Source organism: Anabrus simplex, chromosome 1, assembly GCF_040414725.1.
Source record: "Anabrus simplex isolate iqAnaSimp1 chromosome 1, ASM4041472v1, whole genome shotgun sequence".
NCBI classification, from domain to species: domain Eukaryota; kingdom Metazoa; phylum Arthropoda; class Insecta; order Orthoptera; family Tettigoniidae; genus Anabrus; species Anabrus simplex.
This window is the reverse complement of record NC_090265.1, coordinates 716,318,756-716,341,620: the sequence shown is the minus strand read 5'-3', so window position 1 is coordinate 716,341,620 and position 22,865 is coordinate 716,318,756. Positions and strand designations below refer to the sequence as shown.

Genomic DNA, 22,865 nt, shown 5'->3' with positions numbered 1-22,865 from the left:
ATTGTAAGATGTACATATATGAAGCAAGTTATACAAAATGAAACTTGTACATACATGATGTAATAAATAATGTAGATTAGCATATTCTTTTATTTTAGATTACGTATTCCTTTGTCTACATGTGTGTATTACCTTCTCCTTCTACGGCTCTCCTCCTCTTCTTTGCAAGATCAAGTTTCAATCGTTTGCTTAAATACTACAACACTCGAAGGAGAAGAAGAAGAAGAAGAAGAAGAAGAAGCTGTATGTTAAGAAAGAATGTTTTGCCTCTAAAAGAAGCATCTCTTGCTACGTAAGACTTCCTATCTGCTTCTCAGCATATGTACAGCTATACGGAAATTATTTTTTACTATGCTACAGGTAAGTATTATTATTCTATGCAGAAGTTTTAAAAAGATTAGCCAGCATCAAATCCTAGGAATATAGCGGCTACGAGAATAGGTTTATTGATTGGAATTATACGATGTTTGCATTAATAAGGAAGAGGGAATGTAAAAAAGGAACGTAGCTATACCTCTTCCTCATCAGATACCCCTTTATGCCTTACACCATCTCCCTAGTACCATGTCAAATCCTAGGAGGGTAATGTAATGCGTGGTCAGCGCAGCGTTAGGCCTGCAGGGGTATTGAACGTAAAGTGTAGGTAGACCATACGCGAATATCCTGCAGGGCTAAAATTCCAGCACCACCTTAAGTATTCAGTATGAAGATACGTTCCTGCATGTATGCACCCAAGTCGCGAACTTGTACGAACAATTAACTTTGTATTCCTTGTGTCAGCAAATACTTCCAACTGGCCTGTGCAGTCTTAGCATGCTAGGTAAAAAAAAACAATAAACTCGCTATTTCATGTCTCCACAAAAACCTCCTGACACACACACTTTTCCTGTTACAACAGGGTCACAGTAGAATTGGAGTCTAACAACAGTAAGGCAAGGAACCATTTTATACATTAAGTTATTATGTAAAGACACAGTTTTCATTACAAAAACAAATTCCTATTTTCCTCATTTCATTTCATTTCAGAAATTGAGACGAAGCTCCCTTCCCAAAAATTGACCAGCAATCAGCTTCAAAGTTGCATTAGACTCAATTTAGGGCACATTTAGCAAGCTCATAATAAATAACAGCCTACCTGGAAGGAGTGAAAGAAAGAACATTCAACAACAATTTCAACAGTGTCATGAAGCCAATCATTTTTAAAACCTTTTAACCGGAAGACAAACAGACATTTTTAATGTAACAAAGTGAAACTTTTAACAACCATTTCAGTGAATAGATATAGTTTTTAAGCTGAGCAACTATGTAATCATCCAGTCTCATTTCATGAACCCATTAACCCCCACATTGTTTTAACATCATTTTAATTTAATTTGTATTCAAGTAGTCTCTAAGAGGATCAATGTACTTGCAAATAACGTGTTCAGAAACTTAGCGATTCACCTAAGCTTAACAACAGCTGAAGATGTTCCCAAGTGAGAACGAAACATGTACGGTTTTCAAATAATAATTATCTAAAAAGCAAATAAAAAGTATCAAAAAGGTGGAAGATTTTCAATTATTGTAACTCTCTGTGATTAGAATTTGATACGGAAAATGAAGCTGATTACTTGCAAAAGGTCTAACCTGCCAAGTTGGGCTAAGAAAACCAGCGCTCTACCATCTGTGTTGCTACTCAGCCCGGCTATTAGCATATAGCCATAATTATAGAGAATATATTTATTATTCAATCATTTATATGACACCTTTTTACCTTACGAGCTGTAATAATGGACATATTTAAGAGTTTATTACAAAGTGTATCAACAGCCAAGCATTGCTGACGAGGAAGTATTGTTATGCCATCACAGTAGCAAACTAACTGGCTATGATGGTTGTTGTCGTGATTGTCTTTTTTATTATGCAAAATAATAATAATGTTATTTGTGTTAAGTGTCAGTAACAACATTCACGGTTTTCTGAGACTGAAGGTGCCGTAATTTTGACCCACGGGAGTTCTTTTACGTGCGGACAATGTATAGCACCACACACGTTTCCATAATACGTTGACTGCATTTTAATCAGTACATTGGTTCTACTTTAGATACTGACAACACGAACACTGTTCACCACTATAAAATCATTATGTGCTAATAGCCGGACTGAGTGGCAACTCAGATGGTAGAGCGCTGGCTTTCTTAGCTCAACTTGTCAGGTTCGATCTTGTCCGGTGGTGAAGGTGCTGAAACACATAGTAGGACGTAAAACCGATAACATGAACATTATTATGTGTTAATAACTTATATTTCTGAATATGTTTCGAGGCTCGTGAAATCACTTGCTTTCTTGGCTTACGCAGCGTGAATCATCAACGATAGATCCCAAGTGTAAGCGTACGAATTGTACAAAGAAGTCCGCGATGATATATACCAATTTCCAACCGGTTGCCCTCTAGAAGCGATTTTATATTATATTTATATTATATTATATTATATTATATTATATTATATTATATTATATTATATTATATTATATTATATTATATTATTTCGTTATTATCCTCGAACTCCTCATCGAAATAAATTGTTTGATCTCCTCCAATATTTCATAAGGATTAGAATAGCCTTGTCAGGATATTATTTGCATGAATGGTTCAGATGTTATGTTTAGTCAAGTCTGTAGGGGTAATACAAAATACAGTAGAGATTAGGTAATACGGTCCCTGTTGTCTGCTAGCAAGTTGCCTCTTCCTCGCCGCTAGAGGTGCTAGTATCGCTCCAGCTGTCAAATGGATAAGTTTCCTCTTATTAGAGCTTCGCGTGAGAATGTTTTGGTCAAGGAGTGTGTAATATAAAACGTAGTCGGTACGATAGGGATTGCTATGTTGATGTTGATTAATCGCACCATGGCACTATGTTGTGAATGACACTAATGTGGATGTAGAAACTTACGTACGGTTTGGTTTTTGTTCATTAATTATCTCGTCGGTAAACTTACACAATGGCTGCTGGTCCTATAGCGGAACGGAATCAGGGTAAGTAAAACTCTTGTTTACATTTCTCAAATTGTTTGTTTACAATTCTCAAATTGTTTGTTTTGATTGAGTTTCGAGACATAAACTTTTAGTATAACTTGAGAATTCTTGCATTTAGTTGAAACTCGTGCTTTTTTTTTTCAAGTACTGAGTGCCCTGGGTGCGCCAGATATTGTTATGTAAAAATAATTCACAGTTGGCTTGTCCCAAACGCTGTGTTCTGTATGTTATGCGACTATGTGTTAAGTGACTTTCGTAATTTTTGTATTGTAATATTACAGACGCCACTATTTACGTCGGTGGTTTGGACGAAAAAGTTTCAGAAGCCTTGATGTGGGAACTTTTTGTACAGTCAGGTCCTGTCGGTAAGAAATACCATTATGCGGTCTGTCAATTAACCTCATATTTATCTTGTATGTTTTTCTAAATATCTTCATTTTCCTTTTTGCAGTGAATGTTCACATGCCCAAGGATCGTGTAACCCAAATGCATCAAGGTTATGGTTTTGTTGAATTCATGGGAGAAGAAGATGCTGATTATGCTATTAAAATAATGAACATGATAAAGCTCTATGGAAAACCCATTAGAGTGAACAAGGTAAGGTATTGGTTCCACGTTCACTGATTGTCTATTACAGAGGCCAGGTGAAGATATCCCTGACATAGAGTTTTTCATTTTTTTAGAGTTTGTAAATTGATGTAGGAACCCTTTAATGCTCCATCTTTACATCCCTACCTTTTGGCTTCGGTAAAACTTTAGTAACGAGTCCTGAAAAAGAGAGGTTAGGAATGCAACATGGTGTGGATCACACGGCATCTGAACTGAGGTCCAACTTGTGACTTTGCTAGATCCAGCTAGTGATAGGACCATTGGTCTGTATTTGTTGGGTCCATTTAGCTACAGGGTCCGTGGCTAAATGGTCAGCGTGCTGCCCTTTGGTCATAGGGGTCCCAGGGTCGGGAATTTTAACCATCATTGGTTAATTTCGCTGGCATGGGGGCTGGGTGTATGTATCATCATCATCATCATCATCATCCTCCTCCTCCTCATCATCACGACGCGCACGTCGCCTACGGGCGTCATATCAATATGACCTGCACCTGGCGAGCCGAACATGGCCTTGAAGACTCCCGGCACTAAAAGTCATACGCCTTTTCATTTCAGTTTCAAGATCATTGAGTAGAAATTAAGTAGTTTTATAACATTATGTTGGATTTTAAGTAGTACAAATCTTATGTGGAATACCTTGTAGAAGATAGATGTGTTTACAGCGACATCCAGAGACCCACTCACCAGCCCAGTTACATTGCCTTTTATAACTTAATGTAATTTAGCATGTGCCATTCTCCATTGCTCTAGAACACAGTAGTATTTCCATTACCGGTAGCTGAGATACAATCGATACATGACGTTATTCCCACCAATCAAGTCAAATGCATTCCGTTACGAACCCATGCAAAATTCCAATACATATAAATGCAATCTCTAACGTAATAGTGTACAATACAGAACAACAATAATTTTCTGTTGAATTTACCTTAATGTAGCAGAGGATATAACACATTCGCACCCTTGAAAAATTCATGCACCCTCGTGTCAGCCTGTCGTAAGAGGCGACTTAAAGGGGCCCTAGGGACTCTGAACTTTGGAGCGTGGGTTGGTGACCACGGGGCCCTTAGCTGAGTCCTGGCATTGCTTCCACTTACTTGTGCCAGGCTCCTCACTTTCATCTATCCTATCCGACCTCACTTGGTTAACTCTTGTTCTTTTCCAACCCCGATGCTATTAGGTTTGCGAGGGCTAGGGAGTCTTTCATTTTCATGCCCTTCGTGGCCCTTGTCTTCCTTTGGCCGATATCTTCATTTTTCGAAGTGTCGGACCCCTTCCATTTTTTCTCTCTGATTAGTGTTATATAGAGGATGGTTGCCCAGTTGTACTTCCTCTTAAAACAATAATCACCACCACCACCACGAATAACCAGCATAGTGAAAATAATCAATTCTGATACTGGATTATGCAAAGAGTCTGTATAAATTTGGAGTGTGTTCTTTCTTTTCAGGCCTCTGCTCATCAGAAAAATTTAGATGTTGGTGCAAACATCTTTATTGGGAACTTGGATCCAGAAGTGGATGAGAAGCTTTTGTACGATACCTTCTCGGCTTTTGGTGTCATTTTACAGACTCCCAAGGTAAGACTTAAAATCTTGGTTTACTTTGTTCCAGTTTAGGTCATCTGCAAGTGTAATAGAGAATTGCTGAACATGTTTCAATTCCCACAGACTGTTTATTTTACGGGGATGAAATGTACGTACAGTATAAATTCTTGTCTCTTTGGCACGTACTGTTTCTGTACATAATCCATAGCAAGTTGTACAGGCTTGATACCAGTTCATAACCAGTGCATAAAATGCCTTGCCTGTACTAGTTCTTGTCTTGTCGACTTTGCCATCCGAGTTGGCCGTGCGTTTAGGGGCGTGCTGCTATGAGCTTGCATTTGGGAGATAGTGGGTTCGAACCCCACTGTCGGCGGCTCTGAAGATGGTTTTCTGTGGTGGTCCATTTTAACACCAGTCAAATGCTGGGGCTGTGCTTTAATTAAGGCCATGGCTGCTTCCTTCCTATTCCTAGCTCTTTCCTATCCCATCATCATCATAAGACCTATCTGTGTTGGTGCAACGTAAAGAAAAAGGACATGGCCAACTGGTAACTGGATTAATCATGGTCTCATCTCCAAAAAATTTTTCTGCATCGTTAAGTGGTCCTAAAAATGGAATGGGGCTGAGTCGGGGTCACAAAAGTTTTCACACAGAATAAGTACCACATGATAGGTGTCATTGAAATAAAGTGTCTATTTGGTGTTGCCTTGAAATGTTATTGTTTATTTCTTAATTCTCATCAAATTTACACATCTTCAGGACAAGAGTTTAAATCATATCTTCAAGACAAGTGTTTAAATCATTTTCCACCAGTGGATCAGTGGATCTCCAGTATCGCAGAACTCGCCACATGACACTCGGCCATCTTAAATTTTGAGGCACACCTGATGCTTGGCACTGGCGATTTTGGACCTTTCGGAAGTCTGTCAAGCCGCTGTATCTTCTTGAGCGATTTTTTGGTAATTTTGAAGCCATATATTGTCCGTATTTCAAGACATATTGGGAAAGAAAGATATTTTTCACACTTTCACACCACAATTTTCCCCAATTGTTCAGCGCTTGAGTATTTCTCACTGTCTACCTGTAGAGCTTACGGAGGTGAATCAAGAGACACTTCACATGACATGCTACCGCACCACAGTCCAGAGCTACACTAATTATTAGGTACCAGCATAGTGATTTTAACATTCAAGATGGCAACACTATTGCATTTCCTAGTGATGTCATACCCAGGTGAGACTCTTGTTGCTAGGTGCACTGGTCCTTTCTCTTTAGAACAATATATCAAGCATTGTCGTTGTACGTGCAAATCAGTGAGATTAGATTGCGAGTTCTGCAACTTGGGTCAAGTCCTATACAATAGCCTGTGGTAAATCTTCAGGAGGGTGGGTGCCAGTGAGTCAACATGTAATGTTTGACCGTTACTTGCAAGAAGGTACTTGTTTCAACCAATAGCGAAATTTAAATATGGACACACCTCAATAAAGTCTAGCCCTTTATTCAACTGTAAGGAGACAAAAAATGTGTTAGTCACATGAACCCAGCCATTAAGGACTCTCCACATCAAAGTGAAACGTTTTCAACGGGGACAAAACTTCAGCTTCATTAGATTGAAACCTACTCGGCTCACGTTTCAGTGTATGGGAGTGGCCATACTTGAGCCAACTGGTGTTTAGGCATCAGATGAATTGCAGTATTTGAGTTTAGGTTTCCCTCATGCCGTTGTAAAGTTCGTGTTGCAAAGGCATTCACTGAGAAATTTCTTAACATAAGAAAGTATTCAGTTTTAAATGATTTATTCATTAGAATTATACATCACTATGAAAGGGTTTGAAAATACGAAGGTAATCCAAAATATAAGGTCTCCTATAAATACATAGACCTGTTTATTTCTACAATGGTTTACATCATTTTACATCTTGAACATTTAGCTATTTTTCTACATAATCACCATTTCGGTCTATGCATTTTTGTAGACGCTGTGACAGTTTTTGTATGCCCGTGTCATACCAGCTCGCCGCCATGCTGTTCAGGAAGTTGTGAACTTCATCTTTCACCTCGTCGTCGGTGCTGAATCACTTTCCAGCCAAATGTTCTTTCAACTTAGGGAACAAGTGATAATCTCTGGGCGCCAGGTCGGGACTATAGGGTGGGTGGTTGATGGTGTTCCACTGAAACTGTTGCAGGAGAGCAACGGTTTGTCGGGCGACGTGCGGGCGAGCGTTATCTTGGAGAATGTTTACGCCCTTGCTCAACATTCCTCTTACCCGGTTCTGAATTGCCTGTCTGAGTTTTCTCAGGGTCTCACAGTACCTGTCGGCATTAATTGTAGTCCCAGCGGGTATAAAACCGACCAACAATACCCCTTTTTGATCCCAAAACATAGTTGTCATGACTTTACCGGCAGACTGTGTTTGCTTGAATTTCCGCGGCTTTGGCGAAGAGGGATGCCGCCACTGGCGTGATTGTTGTTTAGTCTCAGGTGTAAAGCAGAAGGCCCAGGTTTCATCACCCGTGACAATTGAGTCCAAAAAGTTGTCCTGTTCAGCTGCAAAGCCTTGAAGAGATGCGCAGGAAGAATCAAATCGTTGCCGCATGTGGTCTTCAGTCAGCATGCGTGGCACCCATCTTGCGCACACCTTCTGGTATTTTAACTTTTCCGTTAAAATTCTGTGAGCGGCGCTTTTGGAAACCCCAGGAACCAAAGTGCAGTGATCATCCAGGGTGATCCGCCGATCTTCACGTATGATTTGCTCAACCTTCACGACTGTCTCGATGGAAATTGACGGTCTCCTGCTCCTTTGTTCGTCGTGAATTTCAATCCGACCAGCTGCAAACTCTCTACACCACTTACGAACATTTTTGACATTCATGCATGACTCACCATACACTTCCGTCAATTGGCGATGGATTTCAATCGGTTCAGTACATTTTGCTTTAAAAAAACTAATAACTGCGCACACTTCGCACTTCTTGATTAAACATCGATACGGTCATGAAATGGACAACTTGTAACACTTCGCACTTGGCGGTAACATCCAACGAGAGCTCCATACTCAACGGCTGCCAAGCCAAGACTGAGTGCCTCAGCGCAGCGTGCGCATGTTTATATGCGAGCGCGGGAAATACTCTTCACACGAACAGAGTTCTGTATTTTAAAAAAATAGGAGACTTTTTTTTGGGATTACCCTCGTATTCTAGCCATAAGGGGATGAAATGGGGGTTAAAGCCTAAAAACGAAAATACTCATTCCTCTGAAACTGTTCTGTGTTAGTTGAAATTTCACATAATTGTTGTTCTTTTATATCATACTGTAGATGTTAAGTAAGATAAAGGTTTGGAAAAATTCCACCTCTATGGGGGTTGGTTAAAAAAAAAATAGGAAAATAAAGTTTCACATGAATGTTGCTGCTTCTTCTTCTTCCTCTTAGATATTAGATAAGAAAAGAGAAAAAAATGTTTACTCAGATATATTTTACTTACAACACTAAATTCGTGTTCTCATATCGAGGTGGTGCAAATCTTTTCAGACACCCTCCAATGGAAGTGAGTAGCATGTATCATTTTAACCACACACCACCCCTCCTGCCATCCTTAAATATTAGGCAGTACTGGATTTGAATCCGGGCATCTGAGGTCGGCAGCTAATAGTGCTAACCGTTACTCATTGGGTCAAAACTCTTAAGTTATTTATATGGGGGAGAGAATTTGATGCAATATTTTCAATCATTGAAATTAAAATTTCCTTATAGGAATTTAATTTTTTATTATAGTGGCCGGTTTGTTTGTTGTAAAACATTCCCGTAAATTGTTCTGAGCCACTTGATGAATTTAAATCAATAGAGTGAGACTGCATTTTGTATCTTTATTATAATCTAAATTGTGCCATTGTAGTGTATAAAACATCTCAGCGAACCTTAACTGTAGGTACATCATTATGACTTTTAGGGCCGTTTACTCCAAATGAGTTTAAACTAGGTTTATTTTAATCTGGTTTAATTCTGAGTTTAAACTAACATTCATTTTCCCCACATTGGTTTAAACTTTGTTTCAAGTTTAAACTTGGTTCACTGGGCAAGTTGGCCATGCGGTTAGGGTTGCACAGCTGTGAGCTTGCATCCGGGAGATAGTGGGTTCGACCCCCACTGTCGGCAGCCCTGAAGATGGTTTTCTTGGTTTCCCATTTTCACACCTGGTAAATACTGGGGCTGTACTTTACTGAAGTCCACCCGCTTCCTTCCCATTCCTAGACCTTTCCTTTCCCATCGTCACCTTTAAGACCCATCTGTGTCGGTGCAACGTAACAAATGGCAAAAAAAAAAAAAAAAAAAGTTCAAAGTTAAACCACCTTCTATATTGTAGGTTTAAATTTCTGTTTATATTCAACCTTCTTGACATTATATTGGCGTATCTGTGGTTTTCCTAGTAGAAGGGTTAGTTTTGAGTACCAGTACTGCAGCACTTAAATAGAAAATGTACTAAAATTAGAATGCAGTATTAGCATTAGAAAAATGGAAGAATTTATTGAAGTCTTTAGTTACATAGGAAATAATTTTGATGTGCAAGTGAGGTTAAGAAGAAACGTCAACTGCATGAAAAAATGCTATTTCACCAGAAGCAATCATTCTGGTTGCTTTAAGATATTATGCAGCAGGCATTTTTCTCATTAATATCGGGGACCACAGGCCTTAAATTGCAATCTCCTTACAATATTATATAAAATACTGTTGGTGACATGAATACTGTAATGTGAAGCATAAACATATTCCTACATAAATGATGTAATATGTCCCATGTTTGTGCCTGGTCTGATGGCTTTGATCGTTGAAGCGTCGAGTCAGTTCGAATCCAATTGGTCGAAAATATTTTTACCATCAGAATGTTGGCCGGCCCGGTAAGAGAGGTGGTGATATACAATTTCTAATCACTAGATTGCGTGCCAAAAGCCTGGATTCAATCCCAAACATTGGTGCCGTGTTTGTATAGAGTGGGGGCATTGACACTGTTGATGGTGATTCGTTCGTCGGATGGCAACGTTAAGCCGAGTAAACCCCTCGGTGCTGTTTGGATAGCAGTGGGCTATATCGACACCGGGCCTTACCCTCCCTATTCCTAATAATAATAATGTTATTGTTTCTACGTCTCACTAACTACTTTTGACCGTTTTTGGAGACGCCGAGGTGTCGGAATTTTGTCCCACATAAGTTGTTTTACGTGCCAATAAATCTATTGACACAAGGCTGACGTATTTGAGCACCTTCAAATACCACCCGACTGAGCCAGGATCGAACCTACCAAGTTGGGTTCAGAAGGCCAGCGCCTCAACCGTCTGAACCACTCAACATAGCACCCCCTTCATACTATCATATATCACGCCATTAATTTCATCTCATCATCTCCCCTGATGTAATTGACGTCAGGAAGGGCATGCGGTTATAAAGAGTCCAGCTTCAAGAAGAAGTCCATTAGCAAAATTATTGAAATCTAGATCACATGTACACCCTGCTTATCTTCTTGTGCTAGCAACAGCGCTTTACAATGTTTAAGTAAGCATCAAGATCAGGGAGCTTTACGGTATATCTCAAGAAAATTTGCCTTTCCCTTGAGTAAATTCCTTACATTTATAATACATTTACTACTATACTCCTCATCTTGCCTAGTACGCCTCATTTTGGCGTCGCCATCGGTTGTTGCGGTTTTATTACATGTGATGTAATATGTAACCGCATAGCCTTTGGTAGTGCTATTTGAGGATACAACCAGCTTCTGGGCTGATGACCTAACAGACAGACGGAGCACAAAATAAACTGTGCAAGGAAAATATCGCAGAAACATTCTTGTCATTTGCAGCACTGAAGTTTAACGAAATATTTAAATATCCTGACTGTGATCACTCTCAGATAACCAATCTGATACTTTCCCAAGTTCTTCCAACGTATTCTTGACAGGTTGCACTTAGAAAATGTCGAATAACTGTGATGCTGTAGATTGAATGAGTTCCACTCAGTGGAGAAATTACTGAAATTATGAAAACTACATTGCTGGAGATTGAATAGAGTACCACAGCTTTATTTTTGAGTGATCAGGATTTTTGGAAACTGATCAAATATAACACGCCTTACATAATGTGTGTTTATTTTGTCATATTTAAGGCAACTGCTCTTAAGAAAATATAACCTATACTCAATAAATATTTATGGGATCAAAAAATAATAGTGTTTCATGCTTGCTAGTAAACTAGTAATAAAACAAATTATAGTGAAGAATGTTTCATCGTAACTATTGTCAACATACCAGCAATAGAAATATTAATGCTACAGGGAAAAGAGTATTATGCATACAGTACCACATACTGCGAACTAGGTTATGTTATAAACAAGTATAAAATCAAGTAATAGAAAGGTAATCCAAAAAATAAGATCTCCTATTATTTTATAAATACACAGACCTGTTCATTTCTACAATGGTTTACATCAGTTTACAGCTTGAACATTTAGCTATTTTTCTACATAATCACTATTTCAGTTGATGCATTTTTGTAGGTACTGTGACAGTTTTTGTATGCCAATATCATACCAGCTCGCCGCCATGCTGTTCAGGAAGTTGTGAGTGGTGCTTCAGGAAACCTCAGGAACCAAAGTGCAGAGATCATCCAGGGTGATCCGCCGAACTTCACGCATGATTTGCTCAACCTTTACGACTGTCTTGATGGAAATTGATGGCCTCCTGCTCCTTTATTCGTTCGTCGTGAATTTCAGTGCGGCCGGCTGCAAACTCTCTACATCACTTACAAACGTTTTTGACATCCATGCATGACTCGCCATACACTTCCGTCAATTGGTGATGGATTTCAATTGGTTCAGTACCTCTTGCGTTCAAAAACCGAATAACTGTGCGCACTTCGCACTTGACGGTAACATACAACGGGAGCTCCATTCTCAACGGCTGCCAAGCCAAGACTGAGTGCCTCAGTGCGGCGTGCGCATGTTTATATGTGAGCGCGGGAAACACTGCACAATATTGTGACCAACAGCCACACAAACAGAGTTCTGTATTTTAAAAAATAGGAGACCTTATTTTTGGGATTACCCTTGTACATCTCCAAATAATACATCCTCGGTGGTCTGTCTGCAGGATCCGAGGTTTGTGAGATTGATCCTGGCCGAGGGCGATGGATTTTAATAGGACATAGGTCCTGAGCATGCTTGGAATTTGTTTACTTGAAATTCACATATATGTTGATTTTCGAGGAAATGAATATTGCTAAAAGACCAGGATTTTTATATTTCAATGTTTTCATGTGTTCCGTAAGATAATACAGACTTTAAAAAAACATGTATTAGGCCCACAGTACTTGTTTATGGGAAAGCATGTTAGAGAAAAATAAGAAAAGAAGTGCTTTCCAAGAAATTGTAGACAACAATGGGTAAAATTATACCACACAACACTTCACACAAATGTAAACAATTTATTTATCAGTAAAGCTAATATCCTGCTGAATTTCTCCTTTATTTACTACCTATGATAGCATTAATTCACCACAATCAGCTGATAGTAATACAAAAATGTCGGTCATTGAATTAATTGGCTCTGATTGGTCAATTCCAATCGACCATACCTTTGACTATTCAGTGCAGCCAATGTTAGCATAGACTTGACATCATTAGTTCAAATGGGCGAGCTGTCGTTTAAACTAAACAAGTGTCATAAATTGGTGGAGAAAAAGGATGCAGGTTTAAACTAGGTACAGAAATTAAACAGGTTTAATTTGTACCAGGTTTAACTCGATTTGGAGAAAATGGCCCTTGATGTTGGCTTACATGTTGAGTGCTCTGTGCCCAGACCTCTGGACAGCCCCTATAATATCATTTGTCTCAGATTGAAATTTAGATTTTTGCTTCCAATAATACATTTTCAAATTGTGGTCAAATAAACATTGTGAATTGATTGCATCATGGTTTAAATTATGCTTTGTGTTTTATTTTGGTGAGGAGAAGGATAATTTTCTTTGTGTAAAATATCTAGATGGGGATATATTGATGAGTTGTAGACATTCTCCTTATACTTTTTATTTCTGGTAATTTAATTAATTTGTTCTTATTTTCAGATTATGCATGATCCAGAAACAGGAAATTCCAAAGGATTTGCTTTCATCAATTTTGCTAGCTTTGATGCATCAGATGCAGCCATTGAAGCAATGAACGGACAGTACTTGTGCAATCGTCCCATCTCTGTGTCATATGCTTTCAAGAAGGATGCCAAAGGAGAACGCCATGGCTCGGCAGCAGAGCGGTTATTGGCAGCTCAGAACCCGCTCTCACAGGCAGATCGTCCTCACCAGCTCTTTGCAGATGCACCTCCTCCCGCTCCTCTCCCTCAACCTCCCTCGGCTCTTGTGCCACCTCCTCCTCCAGTATCCATGCTGGGAATGGTTCCTCCACCACCTCCCACTCCAGGAATGCATCCTCCTCCTCCACCTCCCGTTCCACCTCCTGCCGGCATTCCACCACCTCCAATGGGTCTGCCTCCAGGTATCCCTCCCCCACCTCTTCCTCCGCAGGCAATGGGTCATCCTCCTCCACTTCCTCCTGGAGTGCCCCCTCCTCCTATGGCTCGAGCTCCTCCTCCACTCCCTCCCATGCCACCCACATCGACCCCACAGCAGATGCCTCAACAGCAACCTCCACAACAGCCTCCCATGGGACCTATGCCTCCAATGCCTCCTCCTCCACAAGGAGGACCACCGCCTCCACCAAGAATGTTGCCTCCTCCATGGCAGGGAGGGCAGTTTCCGCCTCCACCACCACCTCAAGGCCAGTTTCCTCCTGGCACTTATCCTCCGCCTCCTCCACCTCATGGTGAGTATATAGTTGAGGTTCTTAGTGAAGTTAATAACAGAGAATTGAATTACAACAGGTTAACAATAAATATACATGTAGAAAACTGTTGGAGAGTAGCAACTTACCGTGTGAGCATGCGTGGATATAGTACGTACAAAAAAAAGAAACAATGAATCAAGTATTTTGGCCGCAGGCTTTATCAGAGAAGGATTGAATAAAAATGGTAGTGATCATTGTTGACCATTATTTGCGGTTGTGAGGTGGGAGGAAAGATAGGCTATTTAAGTGAATGGAAAGAAGGAGCGGTTATCTAACATTAAGGATGGAAGTTTCCCCCGATCCGAGGACCATTTGATGTCCAGCTTCACAATCTCTTAAGGGCAAGACGGTGGGTGGACAGGTGGAAGTAAATGTTTAAGAATTTAAACAGTGAAACAATCATTGAAAGGGTTTTGATGGTGCTGGGTCTGAAAATAGGGACAGGAAGATCCATGTTATTGATTTTGCAGGTTCTGCAGTGATCGCATATTCATTTGGTTAGCGTTGCTAGTTAAACCAATGAAGAAGGGTATGATCTGCATTGAAGCTGGTAGATGATGTTGGATGAGATGCAGTTGTGATGATGCCGCTGGTGAAAGTGGTGCTGGGTCTATAAAGATGGCAGGTTTTGGTGTGGTTTATAGTGAGTGAGAAAGTTTTTTGAGGTTTCGTGAATGTCGGAATGTGACTTTGGGGCTTTTAGGGAGATCTTGGACGTGGGGCAAGGATGATATAAGATTGAAGACCTGTTTTAAAATGGGATTCATTTTGTGCAAATCGGGATATGTGGTTATAAAGGGTTATAAAGGTTATAAAGGGTGTATCCAAACCAATTCTAAAAATTAACACTATTCATCTCCTCGTGGTAATTGCCAGTCTTCTTAGATCTCAGTACATATAAACAGTTAGGTACAGATCCATTTGCGGTACTGGCATATAGCAGAATAATTCATGGCTTTACTTATAAATTGACGTTTCGCAAAACACATGAGGATCGCCTTTCCTCTGTTGCCAGCGCGCTACTGCCATGAGAACGGCTGATATAATAAGACCGTGGTAAATAGCCCTTGTAAAATGTAATACCGTACTCAGGAAAGCTAATGAATTTGGATTGAAAACAAATTCACAAAAACTACACTTACTAACAAAATCCAGCACTTAAAACAGAATGTATAATTAAGAATAAAAGAGAATGAGGAAATAACACATCACTCACCGCTAAAGGCTGGCACAGGAAGGCGTTCATGGCCTACGAAGGGACACTGGAACCCTCCAACAATGAATCACTGTCACTATCACCAGCTCCCAAAGATATTATTAAACTGTCGATGCAGCTTTCCACTTCATCTTCATTTTCCCCACGCCTTATGTATTACTCTTTGTGTACTGAGCACAGCTTTCTTCCAGTCATCGGCACTGGCATTCACCACAGCTTCGGCTGACAGGTTTTCCACCTCGGGTACTGTAAACTGCTTATTTTTGGTTGCAAAGTATCCCTTAATCTGAGCCCCAAATTTTCTCTATTGCATTAAAATAGCAATGATGAGGTGGAAGTTGAAAACTTTATGTCCATGATGTCTTGCAATTTCGTCCACATCATACAGTGAAAATTGTGGTGTGTTTTCTTTCACAAGCTCCAACAGTTCACCTTTCTTATGTCGCCCCACACAGGAATGTTGTGCCTCCTTAACCACTCAGCAAGAATCTACTTCTTTGCTGCCATTGTCAGAGCCTTGTTCTGAATTATGGAATCGTAGGGGGCGTTGTCCATTATTATTGTACGATTTTCAGGCAGGTTACTCAGTAACGTGTATCCAAACCAATTCTAAAAATTAACACTATTCATCTCCTCGTGGTAATTGCCAGTCTTCTTAGATCTCAGTACATATAAACAGTTAGGTACGGATCCATTTGCGGTACTGGCATATAGCAGAATAATTCATCCTCCCCTTTCCAGTGGGCACTGCCATTGTACCTTCCACAGAATCATTTGTCCAGCCATTTCCTACGTTATGGATTGCATCGATCTATGTTTCATCCAGTCACACAATCAAATCAAACTTTTCATTCTTAATGTCCTTTAAGAACCGGCAACGCCACATCACAAACATTTCTCTCCATTAATACTCGCTGGCCGTTTAAGTTTTTGTATCGGAATCCCTATTCCTTTACCGCAACATTCAGTGAAGTCTTGCTTCCCCTTTCTCCCAGAGACTCTCATAGTTTCGTAAGAGTATGGTAGTCTTTTGTGCGGTGGTATTCATATATATGCCGACAAGTGGTATCTTTATGGAAACTGTCCAAGTTCATCACTGGTTTAGCTTGATTCCTTTTTTTACCCGGGGATTCAACTTAGGGGATCCAGGAGATTGTTCCTCAGCGTGGTATTTTATCCTTTCCAACTGCGACTACTATGCATTTACTTACTTTGGTTGTGTTGGCAGTTCTCTGTACGGCTTGTGATAAAGGAAGCAATATAGCACAATTCTCCTTTTCTTTCTTAAAGTACTTGCGCACGTTAGACACAATTTCATGAGCTTGACTTGTCAAGGGCGGTGCCTTGTCCCACACCTCTCGATTTCCTGCCACTTGTCTTTCCCAAACTACACCGAGACATGGTAAACATGACGAACTAAGTACACTAACCAATACATGAACGTAAATAAAACTACAGCTATTTTTATTCTATGAACAATTAAACCTGTATTGTACTAACTTAATGTTATGCTGAACTGTAAACTACGCTGTACTGTACTATACTAGAGAGATAAAGACTAATATGAAAAACACACTAATTGCTGCAGAAAAATGGAAAAGATCCTGAACCGTACTGGATACCATACACGCTGAGGCCCGGTTTCTTCAACGAATGTTAAGTGTTAACTCAGCTGTTAAGGAGACTTAACACATAATTTAACAAAATGGTCGTCTCATCAAGAATTGTTAACTCTAACAAATGTTAATACTTGTGTAAATTAACCTGGCAGCAGCCCTGTGTTAAACCTCTTAACAACTGCTAAAATTTCAAAATGGAGGCATGTACAGTGGAACCTCGATTATCCGTTCCCGGAAAATACGTTTTCCCGGAATATGCGTTCAAATTACGTGGTCCCGCGAGCATCGTAATTAAATCACGTTGTAATAGTCCCGCATTATCCGTTCCTCGAAGAAACGATTTCCCGGATCAACCGTCCAGAAATTCCAGTCCCATCAACGCTAAATCCTCGATCAATCGTTTTTTAATAAACTGTATCTCACAAAAGGACGGCTATGGCATATTTATGGATCTTGGCGTTAACGCCCCGTCACTGCGATAATTAAAGCAAGTACTGTACCGGTACTGGAAAAGCGATCGGCGGTGAACTTGCATAAGGGACCATCTTAGCATCGCATTCGGGTGGTATTGTTTAGAGAATCTCGGAAAATCATAAAGCAGAGAGTGGCGACAACAATTGCAAGGAGACACGGCGCATTTCGACAGCTCTGCTTGAAGACGGAACGAGTTTCGTCAAACGTTCGCACTTATAAAACGTCCATATTACGTCCAGGGTTAGATGTTTATATTTTTACTTTTTTCGATCGTACTGCCGAAGAGGTTTTTGGCACTTTGCTCAGGGCACTGCAGAGTAACTGGGCTTTCAGGCAGGAATCGAAACTGCTTCTTAACACAAATTCAGTATTTTTGATATTATCGTACATGATTATGTTAGCGAGACCAAAACACATGTTGCACCTACATGTAATTTTAAAAAAAAGAAAGCCATGGGAGGTCTTGGAATTGCCTATTACTGTTTAGGTCCTAATGTAAGACTGGGAATTTTACGTTTTCGTGTTAAAATACCAAAAACCGCAGTCGTTTTATTTGCGCACGTTACATTTTAAATGGATAATTTCAAACTCGCAATGACATGTGCAGCGAGCGCGCTTTCCAGATGACCTCAATAGTGATGGGTAGCACGTGAATGAGTCGTTCAAAATGAACGCTTCACTCATATGAAGTGTGAACTAACCACTCAATTTCAATGAACTATTAGTTCAAACACTTCACAGTTCTCACACTTCACATCATTCACCATTCAAAAACTTCATATCATTCACAACTCATTCGATTTGTCTGTCGCTCGCTCACTCTCTCTCTTCCCTCCTCTGAGTCTAGCTACGTCATTCATTTTGTCCTTAGTCCCATCCTACCTCTCAACTGTGTTATTACACCATTAAAGATATATAGCCTACGAAGACACTGACAATCCGACAGAGTGAGCACAGCAGACATGCAAATAAAATGCTTGCCTTGTGAATCTGGAAGGAAAAAGTGCGCTGAATCCACAGCCGAAAGAAGATCTTCCTTGCAGGAGTGTTCATCTCATACACAACACTTAATTAATTAAAACTGCACTTGGGGAATAGACTAATTAAATAATAAATCAAAATGAGCGGACTTTATATCATTTTTAAAGACCTGAAGCTGGAATCGTCTCTCCTATAGAGGGTGCTTTAAGTATGACGATTTAGCTCTTCCACTAGCTTCTCGGCCATCTGTTTCATATCACCACGAATTTCAGAGTTATTGATGAATCTGCTACACCATCTTTTCAATGACCGAATGAGGAGTATAACTTTTGACGCAGTGACCAGTCTTTCACTGCTCATTTTCTCAGTACAATCTTTGAAAACTTTCAACACTTCGCAGGCTTGTGTTATGCTTGCAATGTCGTCTGCAGAAGCGGTTGTATTGACAATGGATGGGCGAACTTCAATTAAAAAAGAGCTACTTGTTAGTGACAGCACACTATATAAAAGGTGATGGTGATTATTGTTTTAAGAGGAAGTACAACTAGGCAACCATCCTCTATTAAAACTAATCAGAGAGAAAAAACTGAAGGGATCCGACACTTCGAAAAATGAAGGTATCGGCCAAAGGAAGACAAAGGCCACGAAGGGCGTGAAAATGAAGGACTCCCTAGGCCTCGAGTGCTAATAACGTGGGGGTCAGAAAAGAACACGAGTTGACCAAGGGAGGTCGGATAGGGTGGATGAAAGTGAGGAGCCTGGCACAAGTAAGTGGAAGCAATGCCAGAACTCAGCTAAGGGTCCCGTAGTCGCTAATCCATGCTACAAAGTTCAGAGACCCTGGGGCCCCTTCTAGTCGCCTCTTATGACAGGCAGGGGGATACCGTGGGTGTTATTCTACCGCCCCCGCCCACAGGAGGATAACTATATGAAAGATTCATCAGGATAGATAAATATATATTTATGGCAGTGGTAGTAATATTCATTCTATTTCGGATTGTATTTTAAGAGGAAAAATATTATGATGAATAACGTTGGTAACCCTGGTGTTTTCTGCCAGAGTACAGCTAAAACAGGTATCACGTGGCAGATAAATACACTGTTGAGTGCATCATGCGAATAAGATGACCCTAGATTAAATATATTTAAATATATTTCCTTCGTTACCGGTATATCTTTATCTTTTCCCCTGTCCCTATCAACCATCATCTAGAATTCTAGATGCTGTAAGCAAGCAAGCTATTTCGCCCATAATTACATAGCTCTGCCATCTGTTGGTAATATTATTAAGTATTATGAAGCTTTATTGAGTGAGTGAGTGAGTGAGATACTGTGAACGAAGTCACTGCTGAACGACATACTAAGCAGCTTCATTAGGCTTGATTACTTCATGAACTACTTCATGAACGAACTACTTCATTTGAACGGTTCACAGTAAAGAGTGTGAATGAGTGAAGTAGTTCGGTCACGAATAACCGTAATTTCTGAAGTTTTGATATTTCTTTTATCTTTCCAATTTGATTGGATTTGTGACGCGCAGAATTGAATATAATGCATTCGAGAACTTTTAAGAATCGATACTTACATTCGAAACCATGTTTTCGAGTTCAACATAACCTTTAAAAGTCGACGTAGACCTAATTTGCGCGGTACGAGATTTCCAGAAACTGACTACGAACAGTAGTATACCGGAGACCAAATTACAATGAAAGATTAAGAAATGAACGGATTTCACATTCATTTTGGGTGCTTTCGTATCTAACGTGCTTTATTTTATTAGATGAGAGAATTAAAAACTACTTGTGGTCGATTGTCGTTTGGCTTGGCGTTATTAGATTTTTCGAAGAGTTTGGCTAGCCTAATCAAAGTCACTGAACTGAAAGAAGTTTTCACGGGAAACTGACGAAGATTCCCCTGTAAAATTGAATATAAAGTATCGAGATTTTGAACTCGCGTACTGGTAATTAATGCGGTTTCGTGGTCTAACATGCCCGCCTCTCATCCAGAGGCCTGGGTTCGATTGCGACCAGGTCAGACAATTTTACCTGGATATAAGTCTGGTTCCAGGTCCACTCAGCCTACGTGATTACCTTTAATTGTGGAGCTATCTAATGGTGAGATGGCGACCCCGATCTACAGAGCCAAGAATATCGGCCGAGAGGATTCGTCGCACTGACCATGCGCACCTCGTAATCTGGAGTCCTTCGGGCTGAGCAGCGGTCGCTTGGCAGGCAAAGTCCCACTGGGGCTGTAGTTTGGTTTGGTTTAGGAGTTTTGTAAGATTATAATTATACATATTTCATTTTTGTGATGTTTAGCCAAATTGTTGATGGTTTTCATTCATTCCCGGATTTTCCGTTTTCCCGTGTTGTACGTTTTATTTTCATGGTCCCTCGAAAAACGGAGAATCGAGGTTTCACTGTATAAGACGTAAGTTTGAAGCTTTACTGCTGTATGAAGACTATTTATAAGCTGAGAAGGTAAAGGATGACCCATACTAAAAAATAACTACTTTCTAGGGTTTTCAGAAGATATATTTCTAATTACCAAAGCCATAACGAACAAGATACTAGACGATATTGAAAATACGTTAGAGTTTCCAACAATGAGGACAAATATCATGAGGGAGGATCCACTTCGGACCACATGGAGGTGATAGAACACTAAAATGCGAACATATTTTACTCAAACTTGTCAGGTCTGCAACCTAATAATTTCCGAAAAATGTACGAATCCCCCGATTCTAACACAACATCTATATATTTGAAGAGTTGCAACCCCGACAAGTGGTCATCGCACTTGTCTCCTAACCGCGACAACGTGAGTTCGAGTCGAGCCATAGACATACATTTTCAATACAAATGAAATCATTGTTTCAGGGAATGTGAAGGTAAAATGTGAATAAAATGAATAATCAAATTGCAGTGGAACTTTATTTTCTACCTAAAATTAATAGAAATAGATCCAGATATATATAGAAAGAGATCCAGCAGTAACTGTGAGAACGTTTAGGCCTATATTAATTTCAGGTAGAAAATAAACTGTACTGCAATTTCTGTAATATTTTTGTTCCAATTTTTATCTTAACGTTCCCTCAAATATTAATTTAATCATCTTCTTATTCTTATTTATCTGTTTACCCTCCAGTGTCCTGGAGCTTCAGACTGTGTCGGGGATACAACTGGGGAGGATGACCAGTACTTCGCCCAGGTGGCCTCACCTGCTATGCTGAACAGGGGCCTTGCTGGGGGATGGGAAGATTGGAAGGGAGAGGAAAGGAAGCGGCCATGGCCTTAAGTTAGGAGGAGAAGTGGGAAACCACGGAAAACTACTTCCGGGATGGCTGAGGTGGGAATCGAACCCACCTCTAATCAATTGACCTCTGGAGGCTAAGTGGACCCCGTTCCAGCCCTCGTACCTCTCTTCAAATTTCGTGGCAGAGCCGGGAATCCATTCCGGGCCTCCAGGGGTGGCAACTAATCACACTAACCACTACGCCACAGAGGCGGACATATTAATTTATTTTGTACAAAAATCATAGCTGCGACGAGACTCGAATTCGCGTTACGAGGTTCGCAGACAAATACGGTGACCACTTGGCCACCACTCCGCTCCGCTGTGATGTAACTCCGAAGTATATATGCCTTGCATTGGATTCGGGGATTCATCAATTTTTTCAGAAGTTATTAGGTTGCGGATGTGACATGTTTAAGTAAAATTTGTTCTATCACCTCCTCTTTGTCCGAAGCGGATTCTGTATAATGACATCTGACCTCATTTTTTTCGAAAACGAAAGCGTTTTGAATTAAACCCTTATACACGAGTTACCATTGAGTGTCTCCCCACCGGTACATTGAAGCTCGGTGCTTGAGACACTTTTCATGTAATTGTAGGCGACTATGTTTACGAGTGCAAGAAAATGTGTAGAATCCTGTAATAATCGTATAATAATGTCAACCATGTGTCTGTGTAACAAAATACTACTTCAACACACCACTAGGAGCACTTTATGTAAAACAAAAGACGCTCACTGCCAAATGCGTTCAGAAATCTCACTGAAATGTGTTAATTTGTCTTTAACAATTATTTCGTAACAAATGTTGGAAATGTGTTCGTGAAACAGGGCACTTTTAAACAAAGTGTTAAATTAATAACAATTGTTAGTTAACATTTGTTAAGTAAAATTTAACATACAGTTGGAGAAACCAGGCCTGCGTGAGATAGGTTAACCACGTGGTGAATGTAAATATTAGTTGGCAACTAGGTTTCGAGATCACGCTCTACCGATATAAATTGATATGAATGGCAGCTTGGGAATGGTTGGATGTCTGTGTTTCAGCACGTAACCACTCCCTCTAGTTCGGCCATTTCGGGACCAGACTCTAGGCCGGACTAACTGACAATATGCTATAAATACCAGTATTTAGCTTAATTGAAATACAGTATATGAATAAAAAACCAATAATAAGGCAAGTAGTATTAATGTGTCTTTACCAAGTGTACTCATCCGAAATAAGTTGATGTCTTT

At 40.0% G+C, this 22,865-nt stretch overlaps 1 protein-coding gene across 1 annotated transcript in view; it reads left to right on the top strand.

The window, feature by feature from the left end:
• The first annotated feature begins 2,751 nt into the window (after window positions 1-2,751).
• Window positions 2,752-22,865, top strand: part of Spx (Spliceosomal protein on the X) — a 33,208-nt gene continuing 13,094 nt past the window's right edge. The window contains exons 1-5 of the mRNA XM_067136037.2: window positions 2,752-3,013; window positions 3,295-3,378; window positions 3,465-3,610; window positions 5,073-5,201; window positions 13,276-14,026. Of these exons, the coding sequence (XP_066992138.1) occupies window positions 2,980-3,013; window positions 3,295-3,378; window positions 3,465-3,610; window positions 5,073-5,201; window positions 13,276-14,026 (1,144 nt within the window). The 5' untranslated portion in view covers window positions 2,752-2,979. The remainder of the gene's footprint in view (window positions 3,014-3,294; window positions 3,379-3,464; window positions 3,611-5,072; window positions 5,202-13,275; window positions 14,027-22,865) is intronic.